Source organism: Syngnathoides biaculeatus, chromosome 2 (assembly GCF_019802595.1).
Source record: "Syngnathoides biaculeatus isolate LvHL_M chromosome 2, ASM1980259v1, whole genome shotgun sequence".
Taxonomy (NCBI): Eukaryota; Metazoa; Chordata; class Actinopteri; order Syngnathiformes; family Syngnathidae; genus Syngnathoides; species Syngnathoides biaculeatus.
In genome coordinates, this window is record NC_084641.1 from 13,178,586 (window position 1) to 13,204,624 (window position 26,039).

General features: G+C 42.3%; 1 protein-coding gene across 3 annotated transcripts in view; it reads right to left on the reverse strand.

Moving 5' to 3' along the window:
- Window positions 1-26,039, reverse strand: part of LOC133508397 (endothelin-3-like) — a 38,513-nt gene continuing 12,474 nt past the window's right edge. For 2 of the 3 annotated variants that reach the window (XM_061834392.1, XM_061834372.1), the window contains 4 exons: window positions 15,682-15,857; window positions 15,392-15,590; window positions 4,838-4,996; window positions 1-2,034 (listed from right to left, as the gene is read on the reverse strand). In XM_061834392.1, the coding sequence (XP_061690376.1) occupies window positions 1,980-2,034; window positions 4,838-4,996; window positions 15,392-15,590; window positions 15,682-15,718 (450 nt within the window). In that variant the 5' untranslated portion in view covers window positions 15,719-15,857 and the 3' untranslated portion in view covers window positions 1-1,979. Of the gene's footprint in view, window positions 2,035-4,837; window positions 4,997-15,391; window positions 15,591-15,681; window positions 15,858-17,316; window positions 17,362-26,039 lie in introns of those variants that run through there. The other variant, XM_061834381.1, reaches the window with a different exon arrangement.

Here is a 26,039-nt window from a genome sequence, read left to right on the forward strand (position 1 = left end):
TTTTGCATTACACTGAATGCTTTCCCAAATGTTACGATAGAACCTTGAAAAGATATTTGTAAATTATTATAAATACACAACACTGTAACCCCAGTATAAGCTTCAGGACCCACTAAAATTTCACAGAGTGCTCCTTTCCTCTGTCCAGTAGAGTACAGTATGACAAAATTATTTTAACCATCACAAACATCGATAGAACATAAAGACTTGTCTTCACTAAGGAATGTCAAAAATAAATAAGCAAATATTGTTTGCTTGGTATTTGTCAAGGGGCTATTTAGAAAAGTGGGTGAGACATACAGGTAGTAGTAAGGCACAGAAGAGGAAGCGCTTAATTTTTGGTCATCAGGGGAGAGGAATTCTTGCCCCAGAGGCTGAAGGTTTTTCTTTTAGCGTCTGGGACAAGAGGCAAGACACTTGACTTTTCACTGTATGCTAGCTTTTGTTGTTGATGTTTTGTTTTTGTTTTTTTTACCTCTGTGAATTAGCTCCATACTCATAATTTAAAAAGTCTAGAGAACCACAATCTGTTGAAGCCTTGGGCAACACATTTTTTCACAAGCTTCAGAGTAAGATTGTATCTCAACCGAGGTGTCGGGATTTATTAATAATGCCCTCCAGTAAATCAACACACATTGCACATACAAGCTCTCACTGGTGTTTTTCCATGTTTTTCTCATTATCAAAAACTCCATCCTAAAATTTCAACTTATCGAAGTATGTTGTCACTTTCCCATCAATGGCAGTCAATCTCATCCTTATTTACCATAGTTAATGAAACTATGTACACTGTATATATAAATCATACAAAATTTTGGAAAGGGGAAAGGCCTTTCAGTGATCTTGTGAGTGTTTTTTTTTTTTTTTTTTGATGGTGGTTGTTTCTTCCTGGCCGAATTGAAGATCCAAGTACATTTTAGTTGTCATGCACAATCAGGTAAAATAAAATCACATTTATCTGGGGTGAACGTTAGTGTTACAGAGCAGAACAGAGCATGTTTTATATAATTAATATACATATACTTATATTATTTCTGTAAAATAATGTACAAAATGAGTCATTAATTTTATCAGTAAAGGTAGTATCAGAAAACACAGAGATTATAAGAATGATATCCAATTATTTTTGTGTTCTGAATTTGTGCCTTGATTCAGAACTTTCATCAGTGTCACCCATAGTTTACTGAAAGCACAATACAGCTCACGTAATTGGTTTGAACACAGGTGTCAAACTCAAGTCCGGGGGCCCAGATCCGGCCCGCCGCATGATTTTATGTGGAGCGCGTAGGCAAATCATTTGTATCAATTTCCGTGATTTTTTTGGTTAAAATCTGAACCAAAATTTCCAATTGTTATATCATACATGATGACCTTGGGATATTGCAAGTATTTTTGTGTTAGCAATTATCAACAAGAGTTGAAAAACCCATTACCCTTGATTTCTGATTCCAAAACTAGTTCATTTATATCATGTGTAAATATGATAAGCCATTTAAGGATTTTTATGGATTCACAGTCATATTACCCCTCTGAGGAAAACCATAAATACAATATGGCCCCCGACAAAAATGAGTTTGACACCCCTGTCTTCGACAAAAAAAGTCAACTCTCGTCCACAATATGATAGCAAATATTGTATGACGACAAAGAGGGTGTCGGCTCAAGCATGGCATAAGCTCATGTGATATTTTCAAGGTGAAAGAAATCCTTATGCTGCTCAGGAGGGAACAGAAAAGAGAATAGCCTTCAGAGATGTATATCAAATTTGCTGAAGTGTTCTTAAAACCACTCGGCCTGATAGAACTTGCTCCCAGAGTTATGATGCTCAGGAATGTCGACAGTGTCAATCTCCAAAGTTCCTTCCTTGAAGGGGAGTGTACCTGTGGAGGCAAGTGTGCCAAAGAGAATGATGGGGCTGAAGACGAAGGATGGATCTACTCCTTGAAGAAAACAGCTGGAGATGCAGAGGCATCCAACCGTCAGCCAGGCCCCGGGACTCTGTGAAGACTTGGTTTTGCCCAAGTCTGCAGGGAACTTTAACGGGAAAACAGAAAATTTAATTAATGGGAAAAAAATTCGGTTGGCTAACCAATAAGTTAAACATCTCTGTGGACAGAAAAAGCATTGATGTAAGACAAAATGAGGTTACTTAAAAAACTGAAGGAATGTGTGATTACTCTGTCGTTAAAGAGAAACAATTAACATCCAATTGTGACAAATTGATACAACACCTCAATTGTAATGAATTCATCTGGAGACAGTACTAAATATAACTGTGTCATCTACAGAAGCTATGATAGTCAAAGCTAAAGTTCTGGAAAATTTGACCCGAGGGTAGTTTATACAGGCTGAACAGGAGAGATCCAAGAACTGAGCAGTGAGAGACCCTATGGGTCATTGCCATTTGTTGAGATTGAGCACTTCCAATGGTTACAAAGTAGCTCCTTCCCTCCTTGTAGGACCTGTTTCATTTATTCCAATCCACACTTCCAACCTGTTCAGCAGTATATTATGATCCACTGTATTGAAAAGCCACATTGAGATCAAACAAAACCAAAATTGACTACTTTCCTCTGAGTCATTATTCAGCCTTATATCATTGAGCAAAGGGAGTTCTCGGGTTAAGACTGTCTCAACCTAAAACTTTTCGACTTTATGACGCTCGAGTCTTGTCCGCCGTTATGGCCCCAGCATCATCGTATTTCTGCTTAGCTCATGCATATTGCCTATCTGTGTTTGTGTCCCGGGAGTTTATTTGCCCTTTTTGCATATTATGGCTTAAAAGAAGAAAGCTGGGATTTTTTTTTCGCAATACTGGTCCAGCCGAAAGAAAAGCAATGACCATGGAAATGAAGCTTAATATCGTTTTTTAAAAATTGGAGAAAGGATTAACACCAACGGATATGACGGACATAAAGACTTTGGCCTCAGTCGGACGAGCGTGGCAATTATTATTAAGGACAAAGCCCGTATTTTAGCGCATGTGAAGGGCTTTGTCCCTATGAGGGATACAGTGAAGCAACTTTTTTTGTAAAGGAAAAAAAATGACGTTCTTCGATCGTTGCTAAGATGGAATAGGGTTAGGGTCAAGGTAGGCTTAATATCAGCCTAATGTTCATTAAGGGAAAAGGCACGGTGTATTTTCCTAACTTTGAAAGAGCAGGAAGGCAAGGATGCTCAAAAGGAATTTACCACAAGCAACGGCTACCTGCACTTGCTTCCTTAGCAATAGCTGAGTCCAACCTCCCTTCATTCTTCACCATCCCAGCCTCCCTTCCCAAGTAGTAAGTGAAGCATCTTATATGTTTTACTTTCATGTATGTTAGTTTTTTATACGAAGTACACATACCCACCCATTTTCCGAGCCGCTTATCCTGACGAGGGTCGCGGCAATGCTGAAGCCAATCCCAACGCATCTGTAACCCCATCTTGTGTCTCTAATTTGATGTACAATAAGCCACGTTGTCTGACAAATATCAGTCAGAAAGTGTAACTTACATGGTGTCAATCACTTTTGAGTGCTTGCAGACACACCCTGCGGTATCGCAATTTTTTTTTAAATTGATAGCATTTAGCATAAATGTAACACTCCATAATGAATAAGATACTTGTTTGGTGTAACAGGGATCCAAGGACATTGCATTGTAAAGTTTAATGGTTTGTGACGGAATTACCAATCCTCTTTTGAATCAAACAAGCAAATTTCAGATTATCATTGTTTTAAATAATGAGATATTGGATTTTTGCTGCAAGAGGATCAAAGTGGATGCTCAATATAAAGTTCCTGTGATGGCTAGTTTCTAATCACAGAAGCACAGAGTATTCACATTGTTACTGGAAATTGCTATGATGAATTAAAACGTTATATCCATCAATTATCTGAGCTGCTTATCCTCAAAAGTATCGCAAGAGTCCTGGAGTCCATCCTAGCTAACATCGGACAGGAGGTGGGTTACACCCTGAGCTGGTTGCATGGCACGTAGTCGCACTTATAATCACATCTAAGGGCAAGGTAGAGTCTCCAATTAATGCATATTTTGGGGATGTGGGAGGAAACCGGAATGCCCGGAAAAAACCCATGCAGGTCCAGGGAGAACACGCAAACTCCACACAGGTGGGTCTGGGATTTGAATGCCAGTCCTCAGAACTGTGAGGCAGATGCTCCAAGAAGTTGTTCACTGTGACGCTGACCAACATTATAACCCTCTAATAATTTCTTCATTGCAGAAAAATCTGACTGATGTAATTCTGTAATACTATATTATCTTTCTTACATTTAATGGGCACATGTGGAGTTAGCAAAATTAGTCAACAACCGTATGATAGGAATGTTGTCATAAGGTAAATAGCGAGACTCTTTCCAGAGCAGTTACAAAGTTTCTTGACTTCTTTTAAAGAAATTAACATGATAGTTACATTTTTGTTTTGTTTTGTTTGTTTAGAAGGTCATTACTATTCAAAAAATGTATCCAGGTCTATTGCATTGGTATCGTTCTTGACCACAGTTGGCTTTCAAAGTATTTGTGTTGCAATAAATCGTGCATGTTGGCGCATGTGAGTGCTGGAAAAACATTTTCCTTTGAGCACATCCAAACGAATCCCTGCTGTCAGACCTTAAATACATATTTACTTTCAATGTATGTGAAGATATGGATTTTGAATGGATGAATGAAATCATTGTCAGTTAGTTGGGCTCAGTGTCATGTCTAATGTTGTGAGATCTATCAGTCAGTTCCAGTTGTGACATCCAATTGACTTTTACAGTCCATACTATGGCAGGTTTGGCGAAACATCTCCATAATGACAACACAGAGTGAAAAAGAAATGTGGAACTGACCTCGGCTGACAAAACTGATGGCAGTCAGGGTCTGCATCAAGAGAAGCACATATGCAGCGCTGAGTGTCTCTCTTCTCCTGTTCGCCCAGTCGTCCAACAGCAGCACGTCGGATTCGCTGGGCTCCTTGGTAACTTGACATTCCATAGGGTACCGTACGTCTGCAGGTTAACACAAAAGACAGGTTCTTTTGTTCAATGACTGTGAAACGTGCCAAAACAAATGTCTTCGTATTTGATGGCATATCATGAGATAAATGACAGAGCATGTCAATGAACCACACATGATAAAGACTGCATAGAGATTTATAGATTACTACACACATACAGTATGCTAACATATGCTTTAAGATAAGTGTCTGGTAGACCTCAGAAATGTAAAACTTAAAGAAGAAGTCCAGAACATCTCTAGAAATCAAAGTTGAAATACCGGTGAATAAAACTTGGACTGAACAGATAAAGAAAACAATACAACATCCATGCGCTCACGTCACAGTGTTTGAATTCCTTCTTTCATTTATTAACTTCAATCCAGATGAAGACAGGTTAAGATACACAATGAATCCATGAATATACAACAGGAGGAGTCTCCTCTTTCCTGTCTTCCCGCAATCATGTGGCACTCATGAACTTACCTTACAAGCATGACTGACAAGGGAGGCACCTTTTATGTCAACTGGACAAAAGCTATAGGATTCATCATCGTTGTATTTCAGTCTAAAATCATTCTACCTTTTTACTTTACTTAATTTGTCCTGTGACATCTAACTGAAAATCTTTTTTTTCCCCAAATTATTGTTCCTCACTAAAATGAATTGAAATGCCAATAATCGATTCTTTTGCTTTTCCTTTCGATTTGTCCAGTTCGGGGTAGCCACAATGTCAGGGTATCTCCTGTATACTCTCATGTCTTCAGTCACTACATCTCTCAATGTTAGATCTCTCGGATCTTCCTATAGCTACTTTGCCTGGCAGTTACATCCTCATCATCCTTCAACCAGTACTATACTGTTGCTCACGTATACTCACTTTCTCTTCTCTGGGTCTGTCCAAACCATTGAAGTCTGGTCTCTCTAACTTTGTCTCCAAACATCTAACTTTGGCTGTCCCTCTAACAACCTAATTTCTAATTCTTTGCCCTTCAACGTAGCAGAGACTCTTCTGTCACATAACACACCTGACACGTTCCTCTGCGCGTTCCAACTTGTCTGGACCAGTTTCTTCACTTTCTGACCATTTTCATCATTCCTCTGGACTGTTGACAGCGAGTATTTGAAGTCTTTTACCCTGGCTATCGCTTCTCCCTGTAGGCTCACTCTTCCCCCTCCACCAATCTCATTCATGCTAATTTAATCCGTCATACTTCAGCTAAGCTTCATTCCTTTCCTTTCCAGTGCATGACTCCATCTCTTCACCTCCTCCTTAGTTTCACTGCAGATCACGATGTTACTTGCAAACATCACAATTCATGGGGATTCCAGTCTCACGTCATCTGTCAGCCTAGCCACTATCATTGCAAACGTGGAAGGGGGTGAACACTAAACTTAATAGATTTGCCCTTCATCCTAGCAGAGAGTCACTTCTGTCCTATAACACACCTGACCAGGGGCATAGCACCAGACTACTACTACTACTACCATACAGCACCTTCAAAGTGGGCCTCTTTGAAAATAGTTTGTTAACATGCAGGACAAATGGGTGGTGGTAGTAACTGATGGACTTTACCTTGGTCAAAATGGGTGGGACTTCAGAGGCTTTCCAGACAGCCACAGCGCCCCAAAGGGTAAGGAGTCTGGGACACCCGTCCCCGACCTCTATCACACCTACAGCACACCTCACCACTGTTCTCCTGCCCTCGTTCATTTCCTGTACTATTCTAATATAGTTCTCTTTCACTCCATATTTGCACATGCAGTATCACAGTTCCTCTCAGGGTATCCTGTCCTTCCTCTTATCATACAATGGCACAATGCATCTTATGTCTTTGTCTGTAGTTCTTCATCAACACCCTCAAGCCAAATAATGTGTTTGTGGTACTCTTACAAGGCATGAAACTATACTGTTGCTCACGTATACTCACTTTTCTCTTGAGTCTATTCCCCATTATTTCCCAGAACTTCATTGTGTGACTCATTCGTTTTATTCCTCTTAACCTCCAACAATACTGCACATCACCCTTGTTCGTAAAAATGGGCACCACCACACTTTTACACGATTGCTCATGAATCGTCTCACCCACTAGAATTCTGCTCAATAGCATGATCGAAATCGATACAGCCACCTTCCCTGGATACTGTACTTCTATACCTCCACAGGTACAATATATTGCCAAAGGTATGCGCTCACTTGACTTGACTCACTTATGAATTTAAGTGACTTCCGATTGCTAATCTATAGGGTTCAATATGTCAGTCCAACCTTTACTGCTATAACAGCTTCAACCCTTCAGAAAAGGATTTCCACCAGGTTAAGGAGTGTATGTCTGGCATATCTGCCCATTCATCCAGTTGTGCGTTATGTTTTTGACAATTTTCCATGTGTGAAGTCACACACTAATGTTGGACGAAAAACCCTAGCTTTCACTCACAACTTTAATTTATCCCAAAGATGTTCTATTGGGTTGAAGACAGGACTCTGTCCAGGCTAGTCAAGTTCATACACACGAAAATCTCACGCATCTCTCACACAAAAGGGAAATCTAGAGTCTTCTATTAAGGTTTTTGGGATCTGGGAGGAAACCGGAGTGCCCGAAGCAAACCCACACAGGCAGAAGGAAAACATGCAATCACCACACAGTCGGGGCCGGGATTTGAACCTCGGTTCTCAGAACTGTGAGGCCAATGCTCTAACCAGATGATCCACCTTACCGCTGGACTGATGTCATATTAAACCCTACTGATTAAGAACGTCATGTCACTTCAGATCATGTCTGAGTTAAGGCAAGTGAGTGAATATGTTTGGCAATGTCGTGTACAGTATATAAAAAAATAACTGCCTTTGCATTTTCACCCTCTTCAGTGCATTTTAACTTCCCTTTTACTCACCATTCCTACTTCTTTATCCACCACACTTCTCTTCTACTCATCCTCATCTCTTATTTCACTCATTTATCAAGTATTGATTGTATTCTTTCCTTCTATCTACCACACTAGTGGTACCATTCAACAGATTTCCAACTCCTCCTCCTTTAATTACCCTACCCTGCTGCACACTCTTCACATCTCTCTCTCTCTGTCTGGCCAACTTGTATCGATCTTTCTCTCCTTCTTTACTGTCCAGTAGAGCATAACATTTTATATGCCCAGTTTGGCCTTTCCCATCTTTACCTTCACCCTCCCTTGCGTCTCTCTGTCTCCTCTCACTGTCCCAATTCTTAGCTCAACCCTCTCCTACTTTTCTTTTATGCCCTTCAAGGTTCGACCACCAAGTCCCCTTCTCCCCTTCCCGACTAGAAGACACACCCAGCTCTCTCCTGAGAATCCTGAATGTCCTGAGAACACCCCAAAAGCAAAAGATGTACCCTTAACATAACATCTTGTATATCTAGACATCTATTTTTGATGATCGCAGAGTTGTTGTCTTTGTCTGAGCTATATATGCAAGCCAAGCAAGAGCTTTGTGGTTTAGCATTGAGGTGAAAAGAAAAACCTATCATGCATTCTCTTTTGGCTGCATCAGTCGAATTCAAAATGAGACACCCACTTGAACTTTTGGACTAAGTTTTTTTATATTCAAAATGTTGTGTCCCCGCACACTGGATTTAGAAGCACAAGGGGTGTTGTACATTACACACACATTAGACGTACTTAAATAAGTAAAACCCCAACACCATAACTCCAAATTTTAATATTTGCAGCTTCCTAACATCATTTACTGTGGATTATAAAAGTTGTCTGCTGGTAGAAAATTAGGAATGCCTGCAGCATGATTCAGTGCCTTGAGGTAGGAAAATAAATTTGGAATTTTTATTTATTCTCATTCTTAACCAAGCTAGAAAACAGGTTGAATGTCTACAGCCTACAAGAGAAAGACAATAAATCCTACTTAATGACAATGTAGGACCCAATGTTTGCAACCTTGCAGCTCCCTCACAAACAAATTCATTACAAAACAACATTTTCATTCCCGGTGGTTTAGTTTTCCCCTCCCTGTGTGTGTTTGTGTGCATTTGGGTTCCAGATTGAGGAATTTGAAAAAAAATGCAGGGTATCAGTGAGTATAATCACTTAGCCCATGAGCGTCGCATTTTTCTCAAATTCAAAATACGGTGATCTCTATGGGACAAAGGCCATCGTCACATGCTTTATACTACAGTATATGAATTGTGTGATCTTTTGAGAAACTCATAGGAGTTGCTACTAATTATAATGCACTGTGATTTCTCAGGGTTACTTTACTATCAATACACTGTGCCCTAAATTTAAACATGTGAAATATTGGAAACTCCAATGTTATTGTCGCAAAATGTAAAATATTAGCATTCATAAGCACATGTATGGGAACCAAAAATCCCACCGCCATCCTGCATAATATAAATAATAGGCCAACTAAAAGTGATCCACAAAGTCAGAAGAGTTGCATGTATGCTGTTGTTTCATAAAGTAATGGTGCTGAAATATGGATGACTGAGGAATGGGTGCGGGGGTCGTCACAAAACTTTAGAACCAGCCCACTATAACAATCAGATTTAAATATTGAGCAGGCAATCACATTTTCAATAGTTGGAAATTTTTTTCAAGATATCTGTAACAGAAGTGTGACTATTCAAAATGACGGCTAGAGAGCTTTGTATTTCTGTTTTGCCTCATCAAAACTGAATCATAAATATCCATAACGTCATTCCACCCAGGACAAACGTAAGCAATTCATATGTCTATACCGAGGGTTACCAACGCAGTGCCCATTGGCCACAGATCATAAATTGTTAATTGTTAAGGTGTTAAGGCTGTTAGGTGAAACACAGAACAGCTCCTGACCCCATCCCTACCCCAAGCCATTGATCTAATGTACTTTATAAAGAATCCTGATGCTGTGTTTTACAACAATACTTGACTATGTTTCTTATGTAGGTGTATGTGTGCATTCATACCTTACCAGCCTTTAAGTGAGCCAATTTTAAAATACTCTATCACACCCTCATGTTCTATTTCTGTAGCAACAGAGTCTTCCAACTATTAGTCTGTCTTTTTATGGTTAAATAAATGCGATGAAGTACTGGATACTTGTATACTGTATGTGCAGCATCAAACACCTACACAAGCTCTCCAAAAAACGCGGCCATATTGCCACTAACTCAATGTGGTGATGACAAGGCATAGCTGAAATTGCAACCCCCCTTCTTCTTTCTCTTATCCCCATATTGATTCCTGCTTTTTGTCTCACATCTCTGGAGCACAGATGTGATGTATAATGGTATGTCACGGACAACCGATGTCCATAGAGAGATAAAGAAGTGACAGCACATCTGAGAGAACCTCAACCCAGACCTCCATGCTTCCTTGCCTTAACAGGTTGGGAAGTATGGCAGCAACATTATGAAGCCCAATGTTACAGTCAATTGGATAAAAACTCTTGAAAACTATATCACTGGGTCACTATCAAGATCACTTAGATGCAAGTTAAAAGAAATGAGATCAGGATCATTCAACACAATTCAAAGCAGATAAGTAATAGACAAGTGCTGGGTCACACGGGGACTGCAGATGCTAGCTAAGGTGTCCTCGAAAAGAGGTAAGTGTTAGTTTGTGGCAGTTGTTATTACTATTCATTTTTTACACTGTAACTATTGTATAAATAATGAGTTTACAGTGGGACAATACCGCAACTGGTTAGCACATTTGTCTCACTGTTCAGTGGTCCTGGGTTCAAATCCAGACTCGCCAGTGTGAAGTTTGCATGTTCTATCCGTGCCTGCATGGGTTTTCCCCGGGTACACCAGTTTCCTCCCACATCCCAAAAACATACACAGTAGGTTAATCGAAGACTCCGAATCTGGCAGGTAGGTGTGAATGTGAGTGCGAATGGTGCTTTGTTTGTATCTGCCCTGAAATTGGCTGGCGACCAGTTCAGGGTGTTCTCCGCGAAGATAGCTGGGACTCGCTGTAGCATGCCCACAACCTTAGTGAAGATAAGCAGTAGGGAAAATGAATAATAGGTTTAGTGAGCTTTTTGCAAAAGACCAATGGCTCCGCCCATTGCTCGATAAAATGCTTCATTTCTGTGCCGTCATTTGCAGTATATTGTATTGGTCATTTATTAATTTAAAGAATTATATATAGAACTGAAAAATACAGCGATTTGTTAAAGGAGCTGGCTGGTTTAATCAGCATTGTATCATCTCCGGTAGTAGTAGCTTGGCTGAAGATGATTTGTTTCTTTTGACACAAAAAAGTAAAAAATTGTAAGTTTAAAATAGCAAGAGGCCTCTTGAGAAATGACACAAGATGATGCCAAAACAATCTATTCTTAGTGGTTTAAAAACTGTACTTGAAGTGTATTCTGCTCCCCCCCGCCACCATTATTTATCTTCCTTTTGGGGCAAAGAGTTGACTCTCACTGCCTTTTCATGACTGTTGCACTATATATTAGTATACAATGAAGACGTTCAAATATGTCAATCTGTCCTGACTTGCTAGGCAGTAAGTGGGACTTCTTAGCTGAAATAGCCCACAGCGGTCTTGGCAAAAGAAGACAGAGCACAGAAAAGGAACTCTCTTACTGAAAGATGTGATACAAAAGTGGATAAAAAGAAGGAGCAGAGGTGGAGATAAACTGCTGATCTTCTTAGCACACGCAGAGAACAACTTCTTGTAATGTTTGTAATCAAATGGTATCAGCCTCTTCCAATTTAGGTGTTGTTTCAAAGTTATTTTCAAGCTTGGGATAGCTGTGGCTGACCAAATGATTAATGTCTTAGTGGTGACCTTTTTGCCTATAAGAAAAGAAGGAGGTAACTCTTTCTATAAAATGTTCATGTAAAAACTTGATGGCCCTGATTTGTAAACAACCTGTTTGAGTTCTGATGAAGTCCACTGAAATTAGCTTCCAGTTGTTGTTTTTTTTTTGTTGTTTTTTTTATAAAATGGAACTTGTTAGATGCAAAACGAGTCAATTTAGCGGGGGAGGTACAACACTAAAGACCAACAAAACATTGGCATTCGAACCTTCGTTGCGCACGATAGTAGCATACCAAATAATGTAGCCCAAAGAAAAATGTCTGCATAGTTGAGCACGGTTTCCAATAGCTCGCGGCATGCTGAACTTCTTTAGACAGCAAACTAATTAGGATTGAATCAACAGCTCCTCTTCTTTTCCACACAATCAACAGATTTATTAAAAAAATCAATATATCAATAAATGAATGGTCACACCCATTCTTACTAGCGACAGATTGACCCTGGAATGGATTATTTCTTTCTCCATTACCATTTTGTTAAAGTAGGACACTTCGGTACGCCAACCAAGAACCAGGAATAGACTTTGTTTGACTCCAGAGGTTACGCCGTTTTACTCGATCTAAAGAGGCAGCCCAGTGGTTAAGCCATGCTTCCAAATCTCGAGAATCAAACAGTTTGAATCCTGTGCTGTGAGAGCTTCTTCCCACAGCTGCCATCCCTCTTCGTCTACTCGGAGCCATGAAATGTGTATTACATCCGCCAAGTGTGACGAGAAAACGTAGTACTTTAACACCTGTTAGTTAACTAGTTATGTGAGTTTGAGACTAAAGATAGCTTGACCGATAGGGGAGTTTAGTTTCTCTATTTGTCAGATGATGGGACTCTACCACTGACAATGAATATTTTTAACTGTTTTTGCCAGTATTTTTTCATGTTAATATGCTGACCACATTCTTTCCACCTTAACAGAGGACTGCACTCTATTCAGGGGCTTTTAGAAATAGTACTCCTGTGTAAGTGAAAAACAACACAGCATTTCACTCGACCACCAAAACATACAGACACTAGCGGAATAGGTGGACATATTGCAATTGATTGATACCATACTTGTCAACCAAAATGCATTTTTCCATCACCCTTTTTTGAAATACACTCATTTCAGGTTCGAACAAGGCAAAGAATTCCTTCTGCATCATCCTTCCATATGGCAGAGTTGTCTAAACCTTGCCACTATTACTGTACTTGCTGTAAAACCAACACACCCAAGAAAGATGCTTAAGGCCACAGGTTAGATTAGTTTCTCAAAACTGAATACCGTAAAAGCCTTGTGGGAACAAGAAGGAATTTTGTCAGGGAAAGACAAATTTGCTTTCATTCTTCAATCACACAACACATGCCACAATCTAGTGTCATTGAATGATGAATGGAGCGTTACTAACTGATTAGCAATCAGGAAAAAATGACTTGGCTGACTCCCTTTTAACCTCAGGTCAATATAGGCGTTAGCTATATATTTTCTGATCACATTCATATTTTTCCCTTCCAAGCAATGATGTATAGTGTTTTAATTATTTGAGGGTTTTGATTTTCATGCAAGCACAAGAATTGATGCACCTTTGCCTATTGGACCAGTTTGCCGATTTTGGGGCGAATTGAGGCTGTGTCCTTGGAGATGCGTCTGGTGGAGTGACAAGTTGGTGGCAGAAAGACGGTCAAAACTTACGCCTGCTCAGACCACATCTAACCACCAGCTTTTGGCGTTTAAATGCAGAATTTGGTGAATTCGATTCCCAACCATGTTCTGACTTACAATCATGAATGTGTGAATAGTGGGCATCAAACTCATAGAATAATTGTTAAAATCAATGAAGTGGAAATATTATTATTACTAGATGTTGGAGCAAAAGGAAGAGGAAGAGGAGGAGGAGGTAGAGTATCATCATTATTATATTTTTCATCCCATTGGCTATTGCAGCTAGGGGGCGCACATGAACGTTTGGGGGTTGGGTGGCCTCCAAGTGCCACAACAATCATTTCACAAAGATCTTGAATAAGTATTTTAACTTTAAAAAATGGGCGTGAGGGGAGAAACTGTCAATATAGTTCAGTATCGACAGTAAATTTATGTCCCCTAACAACTGAGTTACCACCGAGAAGTATAAAAGTTGTGTTGCGCGTGTACTTCAAATAATGTCTGTCACCTCTTGTGTCAAAGTATTTGATCGTTAGGTATTTCTGTTGGACTTGTCATCACTTGACAAATTACCTTTTTTGGTGCTTGGGGCTCTCTAGTGTGGTTTGCTGAAATCTTTGCCTTGCAGGCTGGATGGCTATTAATGAGCCACTAAAAGAAAATGTGTGTGCGTTCCGTAGTAAACTGTAGTCGTATACTTTAAGTGCTAAGTACCACAGTATCTTATATCTTTGTGTTGTATTCTTTTCAACCTCAAAGGCAATAATGCAGAGTCCAGCGGCTAGTGCCTTGCTGAACGGCCCCTCAAGAAGCAATCTTCTCTCTAACTTGGACCACAAACTTTTCACACCTAGCAAAAGTCCTTTGGTTAAAGATTAAATTCCATCATTCATCTAACACTTCAGGCATTGTGTCACCAAACCTGAACAGCTCTGAAACCTCAAACATTTAAGTTCAAAAACTGCTTTACCAGTTTCTCTAAGAAATGTTGCAACATGTGAAATACAATCAGCTCCCCCGTCACCAAAAACTACAAAAATCTCCATCAATCATACACAAATAGACTTCTTGCTCTCTTTCAATCAAGTAAAGCTGCATAAGTATCTTCGTTCCAGATATACTAGGTCAAGAATAAGTAACAACTATGGGCCAGCTATTTACCCAAGTAGTGTGCATGCTTTTCACTTTGGTATAAAGCAATAAGTAGTAAAAATGGGTCTGATATACGTGTTAATGTTATAATAACCAAGTATAGTAGGTGAAGGCAGCTACAAACTTTTATGCATACATCTTAATATACACTTAAACCAGTTACATCATAGTATAATTGGCGTCTGCAGGTCGTATTACTATCATGACTGTCTATGTAATTGTCAGTGTTAGCCATATCCCCTCATATACAATTTAGTTCTATTAATTCTAGTGCTTTAAAGATAACGGTATACATATTTTATGACATTAATGTATCACTATATGTTATTTATTTTTACTATAATAGTGGTATTGTGCAATTTTGTGGAATATCATTATTATCTTGATTTTCAAACAAATAATGTCATGGGAAAGTATATTCAACCACCCTTTTTTCTTACATTTCATGTTCATTTTTAATGCCTATTACAACTAAAGGTCCATTTGTTTGGAAAAATACAAGGATGCGAATAAAAATAGCTTATAAAAATTTGAAGAGTTGTAACCTGACTTTTTTTTCTTCTTCTTGACAGAAAACAAAATCAGTGTTGAAGCATGCCAAACTATGATGGACTATTTTGTTGTGTTCTTCAAGTATTGTACTTCTCATGATACCAGACATTAATATAAATGAGAAATTGAGAGGTGTGGTGGTGTGATAATTGTTTCCATGGCGGCATTCTGGTATTATGCATTATGTCATGCATTGTATATGCTCATCAGTTTGTTTTACATTTTTTTTTAACCGTAAAGATATATTTTGGGGATATGTCTTACTCGGGTGTATTGATCCAGATGATGTCCAAATGGCAGTAATAGATGCACTCTTTATCTTTGTAGGAATAGCAGGTGCAGCGCTTGGATCTGGATTTGGGCTCCGTCGTGTCAGACTTCTTGAGAGCCGCGACTCCGCCGGAGTCCGTGACACCCCCGGGGTTGACCTCTGATATGACCCAAGCATCACACCTCAACATACCTTGTAGTGCACAGGAAACACACGATATGGGATTAAGAGAAGAGCTGCGGAAAAGCGCAGCTCGTGCGACGAAAGGACCGACGTCACCCACCTTGTAAGAGAATTAAAGCAAGGATTTTGCAAAGCATGATTCTCGCCTGCGCAGGAAAAGATCCCGGTTTTGTGCCTTAAATATTCCCAAATAGAAAGAGAGCCTGGTGGCAATTCGGCGATGTGGTCATATTAATCCAACACGTGTAAAACTCCACGGATGTCCATGTGCAGATCCTGGCAACAACAACAACGACAACAACCACAAAAAAAATGAAAAAATAAAAATAAAACGAAAAAGAAAGACGTTTATTCCTCCGCTCCGTTCATATTTGTAAATGTATGTCATACATCCTACATGCAATACGCCGCGTCGCCCTGTGCTGAGTGGTCTCTGCAACAAACGCATGTGCCACAAACCCAAACTCCTCTTCTTCGTGTCGCAGATTCACGTCATGTGAAGTAAAAAGAGACTTTCTTGCCCGCCCCTAAAAATCCCAACTAAACGATCCATGGGCTTGGGATAGGCTGGGGTACACTCCCGAGACCCCTCCCCTTATCACATAAGCGTAAAGGGAGTGCTCGACTTGAGCTGCTGTTGATGCGTAGCACTGGAATCAGGGTACGTTTCCTAAATTCATAGGTTGAGCTATACCTTAATACCAATTTCCCATGGGCCCAGTAATATGTTGCAAACCAGTCCATCTTTGTAAGGGTCTTTTTCCTTTGATTGTGTTTATGTATTACCTGTGCGCCATCACAGGGTACAATCTCAGTTTTCAGGGTTTCGAACCCTCCAGGTGCATGCGGAAAACACGTTTAGTTCACGCGTATGCAACATTTACAATGTAAGTGCATGGCGGGTTAGACAAGAGGCTTCCTGCAAAAAACCCAGCTGTGCCTTCAGGCAAATATGAGGTGTTGGGTGTCTCTTTAGTTCAAGAGCAGACTCATCGTACTGCCTGGATGATGATCATAAGACAAAATGCTCTGGCGAGTGGAAGACCAATCTCAGGATTTTTGAGGATTCAGTCATTCCTGAAACATTTCCAGAACACTCTTCCAAAAATACCTTGATCGGCTTCCAATTTCAAAACAATTTTCCCATCCAACCAGAGCATACAGACAAATTTACAATCACATTCACACCCATGGTCACTTTTAGAGCACACTTTTCACTATTCATAGATCCACACAGGCGAGGTTGGATTTGAACCGGGGTGCACAGAAAACTATTTGTAAGTAGAACTTAGTCAGGCTTCAATTCTTTCATTGAACAGCAGAAATATTACTTTTGAGTTAAGTATTACTCATTCCACCAACCGAAACGCATCGCCCTGTCATGATCCTGCCGCTCCAGCCCATATATAGGACCCCAATGACGACTGGTCCTCCGCCAGATCGTTGAGGTTCATGTCCCGTTCCAGCACTCTCGTATCCCTGATCGACAACCCGTGTGTACCGACCTTCGCCTGTTCTCCGACCGATCCCGTAAGCCTGACTCCTTTGACACTTCTGCCTGCCTTGATCGTTTTCCCGTGTACCGACTCCTGCCTGCCCGCTCACCTGCTCTCTTCATCCGACGTCCCAACTACCGCTGCTGCACCTGACTGCCTGCCCGATCCCCGACCATTTAATAATAAACGTTTTTCCCCGAACTACCTTGCATCTTCCGAATCCTGCATTTGGGTCCTACCTTCGTTCCGATGGGTCATGACAGAACGATCTGGCCAAAACAGGTCCCAGCAGGAAAGGCCCGGCGTCGCCGGGACCGACGCAAGGTAGACTGTCTGCCGGAGGACCAAGTCTGTGCGATCCGGGTAAGCTCCATGGTGTCCTCCGCTTCCGTGTCATCTGCTCCGCCGGCGAGCTACGAATATGTCCCGACGTCGACCCGTCCGGCACCGCGTATTCTTCTGGACTCTGACTTTTCGGACTATGAGGAGGACCTTGATTTGTATGACCGGCTGCCTGAGTACGAATCCGACTGTCATTTCGATTACGAATCTTTGCCCGGTCTTCAATCCCGGCCAGTTTGTTTCACCTCCCCGCATTTCCAGCACCCGAGCGTCTTCACCCGGTAGTCCGAGTACACCAACCCGTTTGTGGGAACCCGCTTGGCCATCTACCTGGGACCTCCGCGTGGCGGCCAGAGGAGACGCCCCGGCCAGGCGCTCCCTTGTGCCTCCCGCTGCGCAGCAACTAAGACACCGTCCTCCCACTCCTCGCCGGCAACGGTGAAACCGGCAGGCCCACAGCTGGTGGCGGAGCTTCCAGCCCAGAGGGAGGAGGAGCCGCCAAATCACGAGGTGTTCTGCCACGAAATGCGGGTGGAGATAGAGCGGCAGAGCGCCGAATTGGCGACTCTCACGGCCCAGGTTCAGCAAGGATTGAAGAACCAGCCGACGTCGCAACTGCGACGGACTGGCTGCTGACGCAGATACACGCTGCAGTGGGAACGGACCCCCCACCTTGCCAAGCGCACATTGCAGTAGGAACAGGTCCGCCACCTCGACACGTCCACGTTGCAGTTTCGACGGACTCATTACGGACACATGCTCACGCGGCAGTTGGAACTGACCCGCTCCCAAGACACGCCCACGTGTTAGTTTCGACTGACTCTCTGCCTACTCTCGTTCACGTCGCCGTGGAAACGGATCCGTCTCCTCGCCATTCCCACGTAGCTGTGGAAACAGATCTGCCTCCTCGCCATTACCACGTCGAAGTTTTGGCTGTTCCAAGCAGAGCTCAAGTGGCAGTGGAGACAGATCTGCCGCCGCCTCACGTCGCTGTCCAGGCGGTGGTGACATTTTCGCAGCTGCTTCTCGTCCATGCCCAGGAGTACCGGTGGCGACCGGCACACGGCCGCTCCACGCTCCTGCTTCATCGGCGACCGGTCCGTGGTCGCCCCCCGTTCCTGTTCCGACGGCGACGGGCACGCCCATACGTTCCCGTCCAGGAGGTGGCGATGGTTGCGCTGGTGGCGCCTTCTCACGTTCCAGTCCAGGAGGATGTGGTGAGGATTATGTCGCCGCCGCCTCACGTTGCCATCCAGGAGGTGGGGATTGCGCCGCTGGCCTCTCACGTTCCCGTCCAGGAGGAGATGGCGATGGCGCCGCTGCCCTCTCACGTTCCCGTCCAGGAGGAGGTGGTGATATCGCCGCCGCCTAACGTTCCCGTCCAGGAGGTGGCGATGGTGCCGCCGCCTTCTCATGTTGCTGTCCAGGAGGAGGTGGTGATGCCGCTGCTGCCGCCTTCTCACGTTCCTGTCCAGGAGGTGGCAACGGTTCCCCAGCCGCCTCATGTTCCTGTCCAGGAGTACAAGCGGTGACCGGTCCGCGGGTGTCTCACACCCCTGTCAGGAGCTGGGGAGTTCTGTTGAGCCACCCCGGAGCTGGAGAGACTTCGGGATGGCTATGATGGTGATGGTGGCGTTCATGGCTCTGGTCCTTCTCTCCATCATCCTCTTCACTCCTGATGGCTCCCAGCCACTTCATGAACTGGCCTCATTGGTGACCAATCCACGGCTGCCTCCTGACCAACCCTCGGTGGCGATCAATCCCTGGTCGTCTCGCAACCACTGCGTGGGAGGTTCTCGTCCGGAGCAGTTGCCTGCCTTGGTCTGGTTCCTGCTTCGCTGTTTGGTTCCTCACCGAGGTGTCCACCCGAATTGCCCCGTGGGGATCCTGGTGCTTGGCATCCAGGTCGGCCTCCTGACCTGTCCACCCGGACACCTCGCGTTTGGTGGCCTGAGTGGCCACCAGACTGGGGTTGTGGGGGGCGTGTATTACTGCAGAGAATCTTACGACGTGTTGGTGGCTGTCTCACGAACATGTCAGAGATTTTTCTACAGGAATCCAGAAATTAGCTTGGCTTTTGGCAATGCTGCTTCCTCAAGACTTATTGGACAATGGTCTTGGTCGACGGATAAAATTGATAATCTAATGTACAGATATGGCGGCACCGTGGGTTAGCTGGAAAGCATTGGCCGTACAGTTCTGAGGTCCCGTGTTCAATCTCAGTCCCAGCTGTGTGGAGTTTGCATGTTCTCCCCATGCCTGCATGGGTTTTCTCTGGGCACTGTGGTTTCCTCCCACATCCCAAAAACATGCAACATTAATTGAACACTCTAAGTTGCCCCTAGGTGTGATCGTGAGTGCGGCTGTTTGTCTTGATGTGCCCTGCGATTGGCTGGCAACCAGTTCAGGGTGTACACCGCCTCCTGTCCGTTGACAGCTGGGATAGACTCCAGCACTCCCTGGGACTGTTGTGAGGATAAAGAAGCTAAGAAAATGGATGGATGGATGGATGGATGGATGGATAGATGGATGGATGGATGGATGGATGGATGGACAGATATTAATAGGTAGATACCACAGGTCCCATTTGAGCTGCTTTGCTAGCTTTGCTACAGGGACACAAACTGAGAAAGTCGTATGTGCATTCCATGTATGGATGGCAAGAACAAGAATAATAGTACATTGTGCTGTATAGAGCTACGCACAACGCTGTACAATCACAAGGTGAGTGGGAATAAACTTTCACAGGTAAAATAAGATTTTCGACTTTAAAAAAAATCTGTATTGGGTATAGTAAACATGTTGGGATCAACAAAAAAGTAACCCTTGAGAAAACCATCTAAAATTGCGCACACTACAACTTGCTTTTAATGTGCATGCATTGCCTTTGATGGGAACGTCAAACTCAAACATGTTTTGGCCGTAGGCACGTTGCTACAGATGTCTATTCTGCCGATCCAGCATCTAATGTCAGTGGTTAAGAGATAAAAGCAAAAGGATTGGGCTACAATACAGTGTTTACCAATATATATATATATATATATATATATATATATATATATATATATATATATATATATTTACACACCAATCAATCTTCTTCTTTTCCTTTCGGCTTGTCCCGTTAGGGGTCGCCACAGCGTGTCATCTTTTGCCATCTTAGCCTATCTCCTGCATCTTCCTCTCTAACCCCAACTGCCCTCATGTCTTCCCTCACCACATCCATAAACCTTCTCTTTGGTCTTCCTCTCGCTCTTTTGCCTGGGAGCGCCATCCTCAGCATCCTTCTACCAATATACTCACTCTCTCGCCTCTGAACATGTCCAAACCATCGAAGTCTGCTCTCTCGAATCTTGTCTCCAAAACATCCAGCTTTGGCCGTCCCTCGAATGAGCTCATTTCTAATCCTATCCAACCTGGTCACTCCGAGCGAGAACCTCAACATCTTCATTTCTGCCACCTCCAGTTCAGCTTCCTGTTGTTTCTTCAGTGCCACCGTCTCTAATCCGTACATCATGGCCGGCCTCACCGCTGTTTTGTAAACTTTGCCCTTCATCCGAGCAGACACTCTTCTGTCACATAACACACCAGACACCTTTCGCCAGCTGTTCCAACCTGCTTGGACCCGTTTCTTCACTTCCTGACCACACTCTCCATTGCTCTGTATTGTTGACCCCAAGTATTTGAAGTCGTCCACCCTCGCTATCTCTTCTCCCTGTAGCCTCACTCTTCCCCCTCTACTTTTCTCATTCACGCACATATATTCTGTTTTACTTCGGCTAATCTTCATTCCTCTCCTTTCCAGTGCATGTCTCCATCTTTCCAATTGTTCCTCTGCATGCTCCCTGCTTTCACTGCATATGACAATATCATCTGCGAACATCATGGTCCAAGGGGATTCCAGTCTAACCTCATCTGTCAGCCTATCCATTACCACTGCAAACAGGAAGGGGCTCAGAGCTGATCCCTGATGCAGTCCCACCTCCACCTTAAATTCCTCTGTCACACCTAAGGCACACCTCACCATTGTTCTGCTACCATCATACATGTCCTGTACTATTTTAACATACTTCTCTGCCACACCAGACTTACGCATGCAGTACCACAGTTCCTCTCTTGGTACTCTGTCATAGGCTTTCTCTAGATCCACAAAGACACAATGTAGCGCCTTCTGACCTTCTCTGTACTTTTCCACGAGCATCCTCAAGGCAAATAATGCATCTGTGGTACTCTTTCTAGGCATGAAACCATACTGTTGCTCGCAGATACTTACTTCTGTCCTGAGTCTAGCCTCCACTACTCTTTCCCATAACTTCATTGTGTGGCTCATCAACTTTATTCCTCTATAGTTCCCACAGCTCTGAACATCCCCTTTGTTCTTAAAAATGGGAACTAGAACACTTTTCCTCCATTCTTCAGGCATCTTTTCGCCCGCTAGTATTCTGTTGAATAAGTTGGTCAAAAACTCCACAGCCATCTCTCCAAATTGCTTCCATACCTCTACCGGTATGTCATCAGGACCAACTGCCTTTCCATTTTTCATCCTTTGTAGTGCCTTTCTGACTTCCCCCTTAGTAATCATTTCCACTTCCTGGTCCTTCACTCTTGCCTCTTCAACTCTTCCTTCTCTCTCATTTTCTTCATTCATCAACTTCTCAAAGTATTCTTTCCATCTATTTAGCACACTACCAGCACCAGTCAACACATTTCCATCTCTATCCTTAATCACCCTTACCTGCTGCACATCCTTCCCATCTCTATCCCTCTGTCTGGCCAACCTGTAGAGATCCTTTTCTCCTTCTTTCGTGTCCAACCTGGTGTACATGTCTTCATATGCCTCTTGTTTAGCCTTTGCCACCTCTACCTTTGCCCTACGTCGCATCTCGATGTACTCCTTTCGCCTCTCCTCAGTCCTCTCAGTATCCCACTTCTTCTTCGCTAATCTCTTTCCTTGTATGACTCCCTGTATTTTGGGGTTCCACCACCAAGTCTCCTTCTCCCCTTTCCTACCAGATGACACACCAAGTACTCTCCTGCCTGTCTCTCTGATCACCTTGGCTGTCGTCGTCCAGTCTTCCGGGAGCTTCGGTTGTCCATCGAGAGCCTGTCTCACCTCTTTCCGGAAGGCCGCACAACATTCTTCCTTTCTCAGCTTCCACCACATGGTTCTCTGCTCTACCTTTGTCTTCTTAATCTTCCTACCCACCACCAGAATCATCCTACATACTACCATCCTATGCTGTCGAGCTACACTCTCCCCTACCACTACTTTACAGTCAGTAACCTCCTTCAGATTACATCGTCTGCACAAAATATAATCTACCTGCGTGGTTCTACCTCCGCTCTTGTAGGTCACTATATGTTCCTCCCTCTTCTGGAAATAAGTGTTCACTACAGCCATCTCCATCCTTTTTGCAAAGTCCACCACCATCTGCCCTTCAAAGTTCCTTTCATGGATGCCGTACTTACCCATCACTTCTTCATCGCCCCTGTTTCCTTTACCAATATGTCCATTACAATCTGCACCAATCACAACTCTCTCGCTGTCTGGGATGCTCAGAACTACTTCATCTAGTTCCTTCCAGAATTTCTCTTTCAACTCTAGGTCACATCCTACCTGTGGTGCATAGCCGCTAACCACATTATACATAACACCCTCAATTTCAAATTTTAGTCTCATCACTCGATCTGATACTCTTTTCACCTCCAAGACATTCTTAGCCAGCTCTTCCTTTAAAATAACCCCTACTCCATTTCTCTTCCCATCTACTCCGTGGTAGAATAATTTAAACCCTGCTCCCAAACTTCTAGCCTTACTACCTTTCCACCTGCTCTCTTGGATGCACAGAATATCAACCTTTCTCCTAATCATCATGTCAACCAACTCCTGTGCTTTTCCTGTCATAATTTACACACCAATCAATGCATTGCTGTAATTGGCAGGGGGGTTCCGGGTGGTCCGAGTGATTTGTGTCGGTTTATTTTCGCATTACATCTTTTCTGGACACGAAACAACTCCAGGCGACATGTCCCCCTCTGTACCTCCCCAAAATAATTATGCCAATGATAGTGTGACGTGTACCCAGCCATAGAATTGATGTCTTTAATATTTGTCTTTCATTCCTGTCAGCTACCATAAAAAAATGACATTTCTAGGAGAAGTTAATTAACTTTTGATAACTCCTATAATTGAATTTCTCCTGTAAAGAAAAAAATTGCCAGCAAAGCAAGACATGAGACCGATCTCTCCTCACTTTCACAGCGCACGCAGTGTTTTCCTATCTTTTGCTTTCACCCAATTTTGACCTGTGCTATTTTAGCCAAATGCATGCCAGAAATTCCTGTGGAAGCCATCCTTCTATTGTCACGGTCATTTTCGACAGAACACACAAATGAAGGGATCACACAGAAGTTGAGCTAAAAGTACAAAATGAAGGTAATTAACAGATGGCTTCAGTTCTGCGGAGGTCAAACAAGGCAGAGGAAAACAGGAGCAAGTGAATGTGAATACGAATGGCTGTTTGTTTATATGCTCCCTACGATTGGCTGGCGACCAGTTCAGGGTGTACCCCGCCTCTCGCTCCAAGTTACCTGAGCTAGGATCCAGCATGCACAGGAGGCCAGTTCGGCTCAGCAGTACACAAAGGGAATTAATTAAATTCATCTTTTGTTATTTTTTTCTGAAATGTATATTCGTCATGGCTTTTGTTCATTTATTTTTTGAAATGCAAAAGTGCTTCACAATTTGCAATGTTTTGCACTTCCCAGCCAATGTAGGGATAGATAGATAGATAGATAGATAGATAGATAGATAGATAGATAGATAGATAGATAGATAGATAGATAGATATATAGATAGATAGATAGATAGATAGATAGATAGATATTGTATATCTATATGTACCCATATCCACTTAAAATATATATTTTTAAAAACTCCATGTTCCTTTTTACATTATTATATGGCATACAAATGTAAAATTTAAGTTACCCACTGTTAAAATTTAAAATTAAGGCAACTTAAAATATGTCTTTCAATGACAAATGAAAAGGTGAGTTGAAAAGACTTTTTTCTATTCCAAACTGTCTCCAATTTAAAGTGTTTCATCACTTCGTGGTCAAAAGCTAAAACAATAAAACAACTTTGATAACAAAGTTGGGGCTGTGCCTTATTTTGGAATAAGTAATAAAAAAAATTAAAGAAACACCCAAGGGAAAGCACAAATACATGCACATCTCGTGAGGCACGCTTGACACGATGGTGCTAGACCGACTTCATTTTGTGCAACTTTAACTTAAATGTTAAATTCCCAGCAGTCTGAAACACTAGTGAATATAAGCAATATGGAAAATGGATGTATGTAATTCTCAAGGGTGTTCAACAATAGAAGGTTAGAACGAGCATCAGTACAGCACCGATGGATGAGTACAAACTTTCATGTCAGGCCAGTGATAATGGGATAGGAATGCAGAAAACAGGAATTGTCTAAGCTTGGAAGGGGAGAACCTCAAGCTCTTGAGTTATTTCAACATGGTAAGACCGATAGGTTGATGAATCACTATGGCTCACGAGTTACCCAGTATGTCACTCACTCGTGTGTAAAACAACGCCCTCAGTTTGTGTTCCTAACAGACAGAATGACAGACCTGTAGGCAGTAGGCTCAAAATCACACAAAAGAATTTCGGGAATCTCTCCTCTATGCTTGACACTTGCGCTTTGAAACCACATGGCGTGTTATTGAGTCAATATTCTCAATTCTCTGTGGAGAAATTGCTCATTTAGTTAAATGCCATTGCATGGAGGTGTTTACCTAGTCATTGAGTGAAAATTGCACATTCAAGCAAGCCCTCATGTCTCTTTCTGGCATGTTTGAAGCAATGAAAAAGGATGATGTGCTCTAAATTCAATAAAAGCTTTGAGCTAGGATTGGTTGATGGCATTTCCTTTTAAATATTAAATGTTTCCTATAGATGAATAGCACATTTGTTGTGTTGACTCATAAATCTTTAATAGCATGACTATATTTGGAAGCCATTCAGTATCATATAGAGCCATTGTAACCTAACGTTTTTTTCTTTTCCTTTTTCTCATTTTTCGTAACCTCATGCCGTGCCACAGCATATTTGTGGATCATGAAAGGTCATCAGGTGTGCCTGTGGCATTATCCAATTTCACCTAATTGCTCTGGAAATTATTATAAACACGTGTATCTATCTATGCCAGAAGACAGACAGTGATAGAAAGAACCATTTAGTGCGCTTTCAATACGACCATCATATATCGATAATATTTTATTGTGTATACTTTTTGTGATAGTCTAATATAAAACATTTGCCTTGGTTCAATCCACTATAAGGAAGATGTGTGCTGTGATAACTTTGGGTTGAACCCAAACTTGCAAAAATTTGGATGCTGTCTTTCGGCAAAAGTTTAATACATGTACAGGACATCATGTATTTCTACATAGAAGTAATGATGTATGTAAACACAATCAAAGCCTCAATATTGTCATCTTTTGTAGCTATTGAAGACATCATGTGTAAAACAAAAGACAGTGCAGATGTGTAATATTTCTACACTTGCCTTGTCCTAGTCTCCTGCCAGAGGGTTGTACCAAT